Source organism: Dromaius novaehollandiae, chromosome 30 (assembly GCF_036370855.1).
Source record: "Dromaius novaehollandiae isolate bDroNov1 chromosome 30, bDroNov1.hap1, whole genome shotgun sequence".
Lineage (NCBI taxonomy): Eukaryota > Metazoa > Chordata > Aves > Casuariiformes > Dromaiidae > Dromaius > Dromaius novaehollandiae.
The window spans coordinates 1,575,695-1,590,512 of record NC_088128.1 but is presented as its reverse complement, the minus strand read 5'-3'; the positions used below and the strand labels follow the sequence as shown (position 1 = coordinate 1,590,512).

Genomic DNA, 14,818 nt, shown 5'->3' with positions numbered 1-14,818 from the left:
ACTTTTTCTGGGACCCTGGTCCCTGCAGGGCTCCCAAGCCATGGGCCAGACCAGGTAGCAGGTCTGGGGAAGTTTTCCCATTGCCCTTGAATTTTGCCCAGCTTTCCTTCAGGCTGAACCTGGGGAAAGGCATTTCTCATCTAGCACCTCAGTTGGTCCTTGGGTTGTTCAGCATCACCTCGGGGCAGTGCTTGTCCCCTGGGTATGGTCCCTGGCACCCTGGCTCTCTTTGGGGGGTGTACAGCCCTGAATCCCTGGATCTCCCACAGTTTGGACCCTGGGCTTCTCAGGACATGCCCACACACTGCAGGGCTGCTGCCCAGGCTCTGGTGCAGAGCCTGTAAGGCAGTGCAATGCCTCAGGACCTGCATTTTGGCTCATTCAGGAGTTTGTGAGGTGACCATCTCCCACCTCTGCAGCTGATGGAGTTTAAGAGCATCCCTGTCACAACTCCTCCTGCTCTTCCTAGTCTCTACACAGTCCTGGGGTGACTCTTGCAGAAGGAAGACCCCAGTCCTGTCCGAGATGGGGTTTTCTGAGTCCCTGTAAAAGGAAGGACTCGTTTCCTTCTTTGGGTTGCTTTCTCAGGCACTGCCCTCTCTGATGCTGTGAGCCCCAGCTCTGCACCCTGGGCTCTCTGCCCTTTCTCTCCCGTCTCCTGTGTGTCTACCCAAAGTCTTCTCTACGCACTGGGACATGGCTTCAAATGACAGAAGTGTTGCTGTAGAGAGCTCACTTGAAGCTGTGACATGTTGTGGAGCTGAAGGCCTGATGGAGGCTAGTCTGGGACATTGCTGTGGCCCGACACTCCCTCTTGCTCCGTGCCCAAGCACTCAGGAAGGTCCCAGGAAGAACAATGAGTTTGGCATTGGTGGGATGGGTTTTCCCTCAATATGTCCTGAGTCCTGCATGGTTGTTTCTGAGCACCCAGGAAAGTCCCTCTTCTCTAGGACCTGACATCAAGGCTTTTCCAGACTTTTTTACAGGAACACAGTCCAGTCTGGGATGTTTTTTTTAACATATCTGGTTGTCCAGCCATTCAGACAATAACATCTTAGTTTGGATACATGACTGTTTTTGAAGACCATGTCAAATGCCTTGCTAAGGTCAAGGTAAATGATTTCCAGTGCTCTCCCTCCTCCACAAATCCAGTCTTTGTGTCATGGAAGGTAATCAGGTCAGGCAGGCAGGACTTACCCTTGGTCACTCCGTGATGACTGTTCCCAGTCACCTTCTTCTCCTTCATTTGCCCAGAAATGTCTTCCAGGAGGACTCGCTCCAAGACTTTGCCAGGCCCTGCAGGGAGATAGACTGGCCTGTAGTGCCCCAGATCATCCTTATGGTCTTTTTTGCAGATGGGTGCAAAATTTGCTTTCCTCTACTCATCATAGTTCTCCCCTAAACTCCAAGCATTATAAAGACAATAGACATGGATAATAGATGCCTTGCGAGGGTGTTGGGCAGTTCTCTTACCACCCTCTGATTCAGCCAATTGGGTCCTATGGACCTGGGTGTGTGGAGTTCTGTCTAGTTATCCCTGACTCAACTCAAACCTTGCTGCTCATTCTTCACCTTCTTGAAACTCTTCACTGATCAGCGAGGCCAGGGAGACCCTGCTGGAGCAGGTTGAGGCAAAGAAGGTAGAGGAGTACCACAGCCTTCTCTGTGCCCACTGTCATGAAGCCACCCACCCCATCCAGTAATGGGCCCACATTTTCTTTGCTCAGCCTCTAATGTGGTGGTAGAAGCTCTTCTCATTGCCCTTGACAAGCCCTTGCAAGCCTCCACTCCAGCTGAGCTTTGGCTTTCCTGACACCTTCCCTATATGCCAGGGCAATGTTTCTCAATGGCTCCGTTGTAGCCTGCCCCTGCTCCCACCTCCCATGTGCTGTCTGCACTGGAGCTCTGCCATGGCTTTCCTGCTTAGCCAAGGCATTTTCTTTTTCCCTCATGTCCAAGCTGAGCCTCTCAAGCTGCAGCTTGTGATCGTTGTCTCTTCTTGTAGTGTCAACCCCTACCAAGAAGGCTTTGCCTTTGTCGTTGTAAGTGTCCTTCAGGCAGTTGCAGGTGTAAGAGTGTTACTTAGCCTCCTCTTTGCCAGACTAAGCAAGTTCAGATTGCTCAATGTTTCTTCATAGGACCTTTGCAGTCAGCCCGTTACCAGTTCCTGCTGGATTCTCAAAGGTTTCCCTCATCCCTTCCGGTCTAGAAGGTCCCAGACTAGCATCAATATTCAAAATATGGCCTTACCATCTGTGCATATGGAAAAGTAAAAACTTGATGTGCCAGCCACTGACCTTCTCCAGGCCTCTTTCTGGAACAGGACACCTTAACCCCTCTGAGGAAAAGCATGAGCACACTACCAGGTAAGTTTATCCCAGGGTCCCCTCCAGTTTTCTTAGTTGTCTTCACATAGGATAGTTCTGAAAGACTGTCCCAACAGGCCCGCACTCTCAAATGTCCCTATAGGCTGTCATGCAGCAAGCTAGGCCACACAGCCTCAACCTCAGCATCACTTGGCCAGAGCCTTTTTCTTATTTATGAGGGTAGAAAAACAAAACAACCCTGCCAAAACACACACAAAAATTATTTGGTTTCTGTATAAGAGCACAACAGGACTGCCCAGGGGACCACCATAAGCCCTGAAGGATATCTGCCTGAAGTGTTATCCAGGATGAACATGATCCATCTGAAAGTGGGGAGAGCCTCGTCATGTGGCTTCATGTGAGGACAGCCTGGATCCATCTGTGTAGAAAAACACAGACATGCCTACTCCTCAACTAGCCCCATCCTAGCCTGCCAGATGAACTGGACCCTGGAAGTCCCCATGGTGGGACACTTTGGTGTTCGCTCATAAGTAGACATTCACATTGCAGAGCATCTCAGATTAGGTGAGCTGATTCTCCCCATTGCTGGGGTCTCTCTGAGAGACAGGACCCTTGAAGGGTCATCCTTGATCTCATTCATTGGGCAATGCTCTTGTTCTCCAGGATTTCATGAGGGCATCAAGGCTTGGAGGAAGAGGAAGAAAAAAGTTTCAGAATGAGAAGGTTTCCTACTTGTATAAACTTGAGGTGAGACTTGTCTACCTAAATCCCTTGAGTCAGAAATCGCCAGCTTTCAAGGTGCAAATGCTTATAAGGGAGCCAATTATTCTTCTCTTTGTCATTTCTCAGTCTATCAAGTATAATTGGCCCACTGTGAAATGTACTGTCATCATTAAAAAAAAAAAAAAGAAAGAAAGAAAGACTTCTGGCACTCTCCTGAACATTACTTTTGTGATGACTAGGCTCATTCCCATGGCAATCAGCAGCCAAGGCTTATACAGACTACAGAAAGCATTGCTCAGTTCTCATGACATGGAGTTCAGCTTATCAGAGCCTGCAGGACAGCCACCGTTATACCATCAGCAGGAGTGAAAACCTCTTTTTATTCAAATACTTTGAGTCCTATCACTCACTCTGTCTTATAATTGCTCCTCTGTATTTGTCCTGTTGCAGGCTGTGCAGTGAGTAACTCAGCTAGAACGTGAGTTCCTCTGATGTTACGATATAAACTGGGAATGCAGGATCCACTTTTGCTCTGTCTCTCCACAACTTGCATCTTGCTTAATGGAATTGAAGCTCTCTTCAGCAAGCTACCAAAAATAAACACATGGGGTGCCCTCTGTGCAGAAGGTAAGTGCAAAAGCACAGACGTAAGAGGAAAGGTATTTCCCTTGCAAATGTAAATTTGGGTTACTTTGTGCATGTATGCATGACATGGAATGCAGACATAAGAAATGTAGGATGAAAATAATCCATTGTATGTTGTGATTTGATGGTGATTTTGACTGATGGCAACAGAGAGATTAAAGGAGCTTGGCTGCAAAGGCCTGCATATTCCATCCTCTTTCTTAAGCAAAGAGCTATAACAAATATTTGTGACTGCTGGATGGGGAAGAATGGAGACCTGAGCGGAGAGGAAAGATCTTTTTGAAATGAATGAATTGAATATTCAAAGAGACTATGTTGCTCTCCTACTCTCACCATGACAGAGAACACACTTGGATGGGGAATGTCACAGCTGTGACAGAGTTTGTCCTGGTGGGATTTCCTAACAGCCATGAAGTGGAGATCATCTTCTTTGTGGTGTTCCTGCTTGCTTATGTAGTGACTGTCCTGGGAAATGCTCTAATCATTGTACTGGTCTATACAGACTGCCGCCTCTGTTCTCCCATGTATTACTTCCTCACTAATTTGTCCTTCATTGAGATCGCCATGACCTCCATTGTTGTGCCAAAAATGCTGGCAAACATCCTGTCAGAGAAGAAAACCATCTCCTTTGCTGGCTGCTTTAGCCAACTCTTCTTTTACTTCTTCCTGGCTGCAACGGAGTTCATCCTCTTTGCCATCATGTCCTATGACCGGTATGTGGCAATATGCAACCCTCTGAGGTATCCCACCATCATGACGGAAAGGGCATGCAGCCAGCTTGTACTGGGTGCGTGGGTGGGTGGCTTGGTCATGATCCTGCCACCAGCGGTCCTGAAAGCCAGGCTGCCGTACTGTGGTCCCAACATCATCAACCACTACTTCTGTGACAGCGCACCTCTCCTGCACCTCGCTTGCACAGACATCCGGCTTGTTGAGCTGAATGATTTTGTGGTGTCCTTGGTCCTGCTCCTCGGCTCCTTGGCGTTGACCATTGTCTCCTATGCTTGGATTATTTCAACCATATTCCGGATCCCATCTGCCCAGGGCAGGCAGAAAACTTTTGCCACTTGCGCTTCTCATTTCACTGTTGCTTCCCTGGGTTTTGGCATCTCCATCTTTGTCTATGTCAGGCCTTCCCAGATGAACTCTGTGCACCTCAACAAAATCCTTTCTGTTCTCTCTGGCATTGTGACTCCTCTTTTAAACCCCTTCATATTCAGCCTAAGGAATGAGCAGATGAAAGAGGCCTGGAAGACTGTTGTGCGCAACTGCTTGGGGATGGCTAAGCAAGGCAGAAAGCTGTGAGAATCATTGTGGCTGGTAGGAAATCAACTCCTTGAAAGATCTCAACAGGGCCTCTGCATTCATGGTATCTTCTGATAGACTTTGAGAGGGAGTATCCCATTATGGCCAATGCTGTGGATGAGCATGTCTCAAAGGTCAGGTTCACAATGGCACTGTTGTGTCGGGCCCCACCAAAATTCCTCCCAGACATCTGATAGTGATTATGAGGCTGGGTGTCTGCATGGCAGTGTGTGGCTGTTGGGCAGAAAGCAGTCTCCGGATCTGACTAAAAGGTTGCAGGACTGAAAGGAACAGAACGGCCAGCAAAAAAGGGAGTGGAAAAGTGAAAAGAAATGGCAGTCAAGTGGTAATTATGAATTTTACTAAATTTTCATCTTTTTATTAACTTTTAAACTGTTAAATAAAGAGCCCCTGTGTTCTGCTGGATACTAACTCCTCTGTCAATATAATGCTGCTTCTTTGAAGTGTAGGCCATAGCTGATACAGATGAGATGGGGGTCTCTCAAGAAGTAAATGCAGTAAGAGAAGGAAGTGCTACAGGGTAACAACAAGAGAGGGAGAAACTGAACACTGACATGGAAGAGCTCAGATCTGTGCCTGAAGTATAAAGGTTTTCTGTTTCTTTTAAAGAAGTGATGGGACCAATGTATAACAAACTCTAATCTCCCTACTCATTCATATGCATAAAAAGGTAAATTAGGAAACAGATATTGACCACTTCCCCCTGATACCAACCCTAATTTTATCTTGGAGACTTTGAGTGGAACCTCTGGGGGAACTCCAAATATAAACCTCAAAGAAAAGGCAAGAATGCTAGGAAAACAAACAAACAAGCACACAAAAAACTAGCAAAACCTCATGTGCTTCTGAATTCAAGTCTGCTCTTGAGAAAACCACCCTGTGTTTTTCACTTGGGTAATCTGAACGTTTTTATCACATATTTTCTAACCAGCTCTTCTCATCACTGATGCGTCAGTTTAAGAAGACTTCTGGAAGGGAGTTACTGATAGTGTGAGAGACACAACCAGCAGTTCTCAGTTCTCTTTGCTGTGAAGAGAAGATTCTTTCCCCGTTTCAAACTGAGATTGTTAAAGCCCTTTCAGCTGGGGCTCTTATTCATAAGAAGCAACCTGTTAACACAGAGCTGCTTGCTAATGGCTCGCATCCTTCAAGTTTGAAGAGTGAGGAGTCTCAACGCTCTAAGTGGGAAATGCAAAGGGAAGGCTCATTTCCCAGATAGCATAAGCACTGTTCTGTCTCCTGCTGAGGGCTTTCAAGGAACTGGGAAGCATTGCTAGATATCTGTCAGAGCAAGGGAGCCCTCAGCTGGATTTGTCAGCTGCTGGAAATCTAAATGACAGAGCAACAATTCAGTAAGAATCAGTATCTTGGGGAGATTACCCTCTCATCTTCACTGTCCCACCTTTCATCACCTTCCTCTTTGGATACTTCAAAGCTCTAGTGTTCTGATTGCTGGCATGGAAACTCCTTTCAGCACCCTGAAAACCTATCATCTATGAATAAGTAGCTACTTTTTTTGCCTTGTTAAAATGTCCCATGGATCCATCAAGGTCCTTGGATTCATAGGGAGATGAAAGACTTTTTTATTTCTGATAGGGTCCACCTTGGCTGACTTCAGCCATGTAAAAACAAATAATTTAGGTCTAAGGTGTTCTCCCAAACTCCATGTGCAGACACAGTTCCAGGGAATGAGTCCTCAAGCTGAGATCTGGGATGAATCTCTCTCGCTAAGGTCTAACAATCAAGTCTTTTGCCTCGCCTTCCCTTCCCTTCCCTTCCCTTTTTATTCTACTCCTCTTTAATGTTCTAAAATTACATGCAGATACAATGAGATCTAGAGAGGGGATGTAAGCTAGATTTTTCTCAGGCTGGCTTCTCTTTCTCCTTTTTCTTCTTTTTTCTCACTTATTGCAAGGCATTGTCTTTAAATAAATCTCCTCAAAGAAAGAAAAATAAATTTCTCTGCTACTGTGCAACAAAGAAGAGGCTTTCAGCCGCAAGGGTTTTGTCCTCTCCTCTCCTTACAAATCTTTCCTTAACAAGCAACCTGTGTCAGACTTCCATATGTATACATAAATCTTGCTCAAGCTTGCCCAATACTGCAGTCACATGTATGTTTATGTTTGTACTGATCTTTCACTACACTTGAATGTAGGGTGGTGTGTAGTGGTGGTGGATGGTCCATCACCATTCTTCAGTGAGTATGTTGCTTGGATTGTTCTGTGGGGAAAATTCCCCAAAGAAAAGTCTTGGAGAATCACACCCTTGGACGTGGGTTCATTCTTCTGGGATTTTCTGACCACTCCAACTTGCAGGGCTTGCATTCCAGAGTCTTCCTGATCATCATCTCTCTCATGGTCCTCACATAGGGAACAGCCTCATCGTGCTCATCACAGTGGTGGACTCAAGCCTCCACAGCCCCACATTTCTTTCTGATGAACTTGATCTTCCTGGAGATCTGCTACACATCAGTCACTCTGCCAAAAATGATGGTGGGTTTCCTGACAGAAGACAGCAGGATCTCCATCCTCAGCTGTGCTGCCCGGCTGTATTTCTTAGTTTTTCTGGGCAGCACCAAAAGCCTTCTCCTGGCTTCTGTGGCCTGTGATCACTACATGGCCATATGTGACACCCTGCATCATACCCTCGTCATAACTGGGTACAGCCTGCTGTTCAGTCATGGATGGTGTCCTACGCCTAGGGCAGACCTATCAGCTGTCCACTTTGCCCTTCTGTGTATCCAAATGTCATTCATCACTACTTCTGTGATCCCCCCGCCGCCCCCCCCCCCCTTTTGGAACTAGTCTTTGGGCCACTTTATGGAAGCAAGTGATGCTGTATGTCACCAACCTCATGTTCAGCATCCTTCCCTTTTACTTATTTCTCACACCAAAATTATCAGGACAGTTCTGAAAATGCTTTCTGTTCTGGGCAAAGAGCTTTTCCCCCCTACTGCTTACACCTTGGGGCAGTGACTCTCTTCTATGGCTCGACCACAGTGGCATATTTAAAATGCTGACCAAGGCACTCTTCAGACAGTGATTTACACAGTTGTTCCCCCCATGTTTAATGCTGTCATCTGTAGCTTGAGGAACAAGGAAGTGAGAACTGCTCTCCAGAGATTCCTATGGAGAAAGTGAAACTGTAAACTATGTAAAATATTCCCAAATAGTACCAAAAGTTCCAACAAGCTATTTGCTTGTCTGAACATAGGCATCTCATTTTAACTTCAGAAAAAATGGGTGTCCTGCCTGCCTTTGATCCTCCTCAAGATGAGCACAGGTCTCTTGAGTCATTCCTGCCATCTCTGAGAACCCCAGCTAGGTATCTTCATACCCTAGAGCATCTTCAGTGCCCCAGGATGCTTGTATGCAAATAGCTAATTCAAGCCGTGTCTGCCCAAGGTGCCCTATTGTTAAAAGTAGGTAAGTCAAAGAAGTCAATGATGTCTAGAGGGTGACATATCCAACAGGAAGGAGGTGTCTACCTAAGGTTTGAACAATCACTTCCTAAACCCCATTGACTGTCCAGAGTGACCTTGGGTGGGAGCAACTCAGAAAAGTTAAAAGACATGAAAGTCATCCTCCCCTGCTCTGAGGTCTTGCATGGAGCTGTGTAACATTTGACTACTTTGACATAATGAAAAAAAAATCACCATGGGGAGAGTCCAGCACTGGAACAGGGGCCCAGAGAGGACCCAGACAGACAGTCGCTGACCTTGGAGATTTTCCTGATCCTGTTGAACAAAGCCTCAAACAATCTGACCTGAGTTCAGTGTGCACCCTGCTTCAAGCAGGAAGGTGGACTGTAGACCTCCCAAGGTCTGTTTGCATCCGAATTGATCATCTTCCAGATTCTCCCAGTGTCTCCCTGCTGGTGGCAAAGTGAGCCTAGACCACGATCTGAGATGTTCAATGTCTGGTGTGATGTGATGCTAATTTCCTCCTCTGCAGGATCACTGTACTGTGATTGCAGCAAACTGGAGAGTACCTGCAACACCCTCCAGATGTCTGGATGCATCTAAAGAGTCCCTAGATATCCTTCAGATGATGTACAGTAAAATCCTCCAGGATGTCTTTAATCTAAGTGTGCAATTGTTGCTTGATATGTTTGTTGTGGTTTAAACTTTGAAATAGTACTGTTGTCTGCCTGGCTTGCACTTCCATCACTTTAATTCCTTTTAGATCTTGGATCTCAAATGTGTGACACATCTTTTGGGGGGAAACACAGGCCTATAATGGAAGGGACTCAGGGGGTCATGAAGATAGATGTACAGATGCTATGGCCCGTATCGGTTATGGTCTGTGCAAGGAAATGCTCTGTGGAGTCAATGTCCTCAGCACTTGGTCATGGTCAAGTGGGATGCCCTCGGCCTGCTCGGTTTCACACAGACCGCACATAAGCATTTTAATTTCACCTAAACCCCCACACTTCCATAAGAAAGAAAGACAAAGAATTGTTATTTCTAAGACATGAATCATCCTGTTTTCAGAGAAAAGATTAAAAAAATCCAAGGGAGAAATATTCATTCAGAGCCAAGTCCAGCATATCCAGATGTGAGACTCACCCATACAAGCCAACAGGAGAGCCTCTCAGGATGACTCTTGCAGACTGAGGATGGCGGTTACTGCCTACGGGCATATGAGTCTCATGACTGGATGCCGGGAAGAGCACTTTGAGATTGTGCAAAACTTACTATGGGAAGTTTAGGGAAGGGCCAAAGGTGGGAAGGGAGGGATTAAGGTGTTTTGAAGGGCTACAAGCATGAGAAAATAGAGGGAAAAGGGAATCAAAGGAACTGAACACATGTAATAATGTTGCTGGTCAGTATGCTTCTGTGGCCATTCCCTGCGCTTGATCCCCCCAGCCTCTTCTTATTAAACTCCATTTTCTGGGGTGTGGGGCCTCTCTACTCTGTGTGCATGTGTGCGTGAGGAGGTCTCAGTGCCAGCCACTGTGGTGGGGACCACAAGTCATAGGGGCCCATGTGCCTGGGATGCCAGCAGCTGGAGAGACTGGAGTGTGTGCATGCTGTGTGGGTGTGTATGTCAGTGCGCGTAACCACTAGCAAGCATCAAGCCAGACTAGGCAACGAGTAGGGTAAGAAGCTTGGGAGCCAGTTACCGGAGAGGCCGTAAGTCTGGGCTGGATACTGGAGAGCCCAGAGGGTCTGTGAGTTTGCTACTGGAGGGACCAAGTGGTCCAAACCAGCTACTGGAGAAATGGTGGGGTCTGGGGGTCTGGTACTGAAAGGGCCATAGGTCTGGGCCAGGAGGGGAAGCTGCCCTTCATGTGAGAGGGCAGCGGGAATGCGTGGAGCTCTGCCTCAGGATGGATGATAAGCAGGTGAGAGCTGATGGGTCAGGATTAGAGGGCAGAACCACATGGGCGACATTGTGGATGTGATAGCTGCTTCACAGGCAAGTGTGGAACTCAGGATGGTGCAGCCCATGGGCGGGGGGGGGGTTGCTCTGGGGTGCTCCACAAGAGTTAAGGAACCCCAGGTGCACCACAGCCAGAGTCACCACACTGTGGGGTTGCTCTAGCCTAGTGGCACACCCTCCAACGACCCCATGATCGCTGAACAAACCTAGTCAGCAAAGGGGAAGCGACACCACAGACTCACACCACAGGCATCGAGGTACTGTGGAATTTTGCACTGGGTTATCTGTTGGACGTCTGTATTGTTGTCCATTGATATGTGTACTGTTATCTGTTGAACATCCATACTGTTGGTATGCATAATGTTATTGGCTGAGGCCATGTGTTCTCTTGTGTAACCGTGGTCTGGCATTGTTTGATTGGATAATGAACTAAGCTCGGGAAGGATAAAAGAGAGTAAGCCACATACCTCTGTGTGGACTCAGACTCACCATCAGCTGGCCTGTGGACCCGACAACCCACCCATCAGTGGGGACGACCCTGAGGCCAACTGCCAGGGAGGACATGAATCATCCCAGTGCAGCTGGAACGTGGTGAGAACAATCTGGGAAACTGTTACCGGAGCAGTGACCCACATAAGGACAAGGAAAAACCGAGAATCGTCACTATACCGTGCATCCGTGGCTTAACAATAGGGCTTGGATATACTTTTAGGTTTTCTAATACTTACAGTTTGTAGATTGTTTGGTGTTGCCCAATATTTGTTACACGTGTAGAAACACTTATCTCTAATAAACTCCTATACTTGACACACAATTTCTCTGAAGCTCAGCGTGCCTGGCCTATGAGGGCCTGAGGCAGAAGTGACCTCACAAGCACAAACAACAGCCATGGGCCTGCCACTGGCCTATCAGGGCTGCAGGCACAAGTGACCTCACAATCTACATCAAAGACATGTGACCGCTCCTGGCCCATCAGGGACTGAGGCAGAAGTGGCCTCACAAGTACAAACTGCACCAAGATGCCTGTGCTGGCCAATGAGGTACTGAGGCCAAGGCACCTCACCATCTGCATCCAAGCCAGGGGCCTGATGCTCGCCTATGAGGTGCTGAGGCAGAAAGGACCCCACAAGAACAAGCAGCAGCAATGTGCCTGCTCCTGGCCTAGCACGTCTTGAGACACAATGACCTCACCATCGTCACCTTGTGCATGCGGCTGTCTCTCAGGTTCTCAACATCCTCACCAAGACAACCAGCAGTAATGTACTGACGCTGCCCTGCCAGGTAGGGATTGAAAAGGGGCCTCACATTAAGCCCTGCAGCCATATGCCTGCAGCTGCCCTATCAGGTACTGAGTCACCAATGACCTCACAAACACAAATGGCAGCCATGTGCCTGCAGCTGCCCTATCAGGTACTGAGGCACCAGTGACCTCACAAATGCAAATGGCAACCATGTGCCTGCTGCTGGCCTATCAAGGACTGAGGCAGAAGCACCTCACAACCTGCACCAGCAGCACTTAGGTGCCTCCACTGACCTAGGAGGTGCTGAGGCACAAGTCACCTCACAGGCAGCACCCAAGCCAGCTGCCTGCAGCTTGCCCAGCAGCTCCTGAGGATAAAGTGACCTCACAAGCACACACCCTCCCCATGGGCTTGCTGCTGACCTATCAGGTACTCAGGCAGAAGGGACCTCCAAGGCCACACTGAAGCTATTAAAAGGTTTCCTGCTGATCAGGAGAATACACAGAGGGGACATCCCAAGAACCTGCACCAGCCAAGAGCCTGCTGGGCACAGCCTTTTCTCTACAGCAAGGTGCTCTGCCAAAGGATCTGTCACAGGGGGAGCTGGGAACCTCCAATGGTTCTTCAGGCATGAGAAACATCTCTTGGCCAGCCTGTATTTCACAAAAACACATGGCCTGAGGCAGGCTTCTCTGATGCCCTTCACAGAGGAGAAGCTCACCTGGGTCGCCCTTATGTATCTTCATGTCTCTGTCATCACTCCTTTCATAACACTCCTCTGCAAACGGTTGTCATCTCCTGGCAAGGCTCTCTCCAGGTCATGCGACATCTCCACTCTGTCACCCTGGGCACAAATCACAAAAAGGAACAATTGCGCTTGCATTTCCTTTACCATCGAGTCCTAGCTGTGAGCAACTTGTTCTGCAGCACCTACACAATGACAGCAGGACACCACTTCCATTTGTAGGGCCTCAGTAAAGAGACCAGGCCAGGGAGCAGCTGCACTGGAAAGGGTTTCTGACACTGTCACATCAACTCAGCACTGCACCAGGCATCGACCAAATGCCAGACCTCGGCTGTGGCAGCTAGTCTGCAAACACACTGTCTCTGCCCCACAGAGCTGGCCCTTCTGCTAGATACAACCAAGTGCCAGCAAGAAGAGATGGACGCAGGACACTCACCACTTGCACACTCCCCAGGCACTGCTCTGCTCACTGCCTTCCCTTGGCTCCTCAACCCACACACACAGGGAAGCTCTTGTGGTGACACCAGGAGGTGGCCAAGGCACTCTGGGCTCACAAGGCAGGTGCAAATGATCAGCACAAGACCAGGGACAGAGCTGGCTCCTTGGGTGATGCTGCTCTTTTCAGAGGGAAGGAGCCTGCTTTCTTTGGGCAGGCCACGCTGCTGCTTTCCACCCCCATCCCCTCAGGAACCTCCAGCTAGGGATGGGGGCATGGGGATTTTGTTTAGTAATACAAAAGTTACAGATACACTGTAGAAACATTGGAAAGTCCTGAAGGCTTTCTGAACCCAAAAGTAACCTCGATTCCTTTCCTTTAGTTCCTTGGACAAGGAGCCCCTGTGAAGGGAAAAGGCTGCAGAGGCTTTGACATGAGGCCCAAGCAAGGAGACAGCCCCACACTGGAGCTCTGCTGAAATGCCAGCTGTCCTGGCTGCACAGGCTCTGCAGCAGCAATCCAGGCTCCACAGCTGGGTTCACAGAGCACTGAGGGCTGGGTGCCACAGACAACCTGGCCCTGGGCAGAACTTCACCCCTCGCAGAGCCAGCAGCCCAAGAGCTCTGAGACTTCCTCGGTTCAAGCTAAGCAGGCTTTGGGGCACTCACACAAAGGCACTCAAGAGATGCTGGCACGTATTATAAGGGTCTTAGACTCATCCTACATGGCACCACAACCTTCTAGGAAAAGGAGGGGGCACAATAGCATTTGCTGAGTGGGCCGGCAGCAACAGCATTTGTGGGACGTGGAATTAGCAGCACGGCAGAGGTACCAGGAGGTGAACCCCCACCCCAAGTCACCCATGGAAGCCAGGCACATCTATGGAAGCCTTCGCATCCATACGTAGCCTCACCTCATTCACTTGCAGCTGCTTTCACACAAGGCTCACAACATTGGCAAAGATATTGACAGGTACAGGGACACACATGGGCATCCAGCCTCCATCCTCAGGGGCTCTAGGCCTGCACAGGGAACCTACATGAGTGAAGCAACCTAGAAAGAAAGAAAAAAATCAGTGTGTTACCATCAGTTCTGCTGGCCTTGCAGAGTTGCAACAATCAGGGGCAAATGTCTCCCCTCTATGCTGAGCTGTATTTGTGAGAGCACAGCCAGCTGGGCCACCGAGATGTTCTATCCCTCTTTTCAGCAGAGGGGAGACCATGTCTGTATAGCAGCTCCCATTTGGGCTCTGCAGTTCTGCAAAGGCACTAACACACAGGAGGGAATCCAGCACAGGGACACCAAGATGGTCCAGCCTGGAGCATGAGCATGAGCATGAGGCATACAAGGAGAGGCTGGGAGAGCTGGGTTTGTTCAGCCTAGACAAGAGAAGGCCAATGGGCATCTTCATGCTGTGCACAGCTACCTTATGGAGAGCACAGAGAAGACAGCCAGACTTTCTTGAAGGTGCACACTAATAGCATGAGAGGCAACAGTGACAAACTGGACAACAGGAAATTCTTCTTAGATGTTAAGAACAAAGCTTTTTCTCCATGAGGGTGGCCAAACTGTGGCACAGAGATCCAGAGAGGTTCTTGCATCTCCAGCCTCAGAGATAATCAAAACTGCACTGGAAAAGGCCCCAAGATACCTCCTCTCCTGGGACCTGCCTTGAGCAGGGCATTGTATCTCTACCTCCAGATGTCTCCCCCATTGCAGGCTCAAGAAGTCTGCTATTCTGAGACTCTTGCCAAAGGGACCAGAGGCTTTGGAGATGCCACCTCCACCACTCAGAGCCACCTGTCACCCTGAGAGGCCTGACTTCTGGTGAGGTGGCATCTGCCCTGTCTGCAAGGCTCTGGGGAGGCACAAAGTGGAGAAATGGTGCTGACTGCTTTGATTAACTACCCATCTTTTGGATGGGTCGGCATGGATGAAGGCCTGAGATGGGAAGATGCAATGAGGGTCCAGATTCAACAGAAAGCCTTTAA

At 48.6% G+C, this 14,818-nt stretch overlaps 1 protein-coding gene across 1 annotated transcript; it reads left to right on the top strand.

The window, feature by feature from the left end:
* Positions 1–4,049: 4,049 nt before the first annotated feature.
* Positions 4,050–5,000, top strand: LOC135324015 (olfactory receptor 6M1-like). The gene has a single exon (XM_064499450.1). It carries the CDS (start codon positions 4,050–4,052, stop codon positions 4,998–5,000), a length of 951 nt encoding a protein of 316 aa, XP_064355520.1.
* Positions 5,001–14,818: the final 9,818 nt, after the last annotated feature.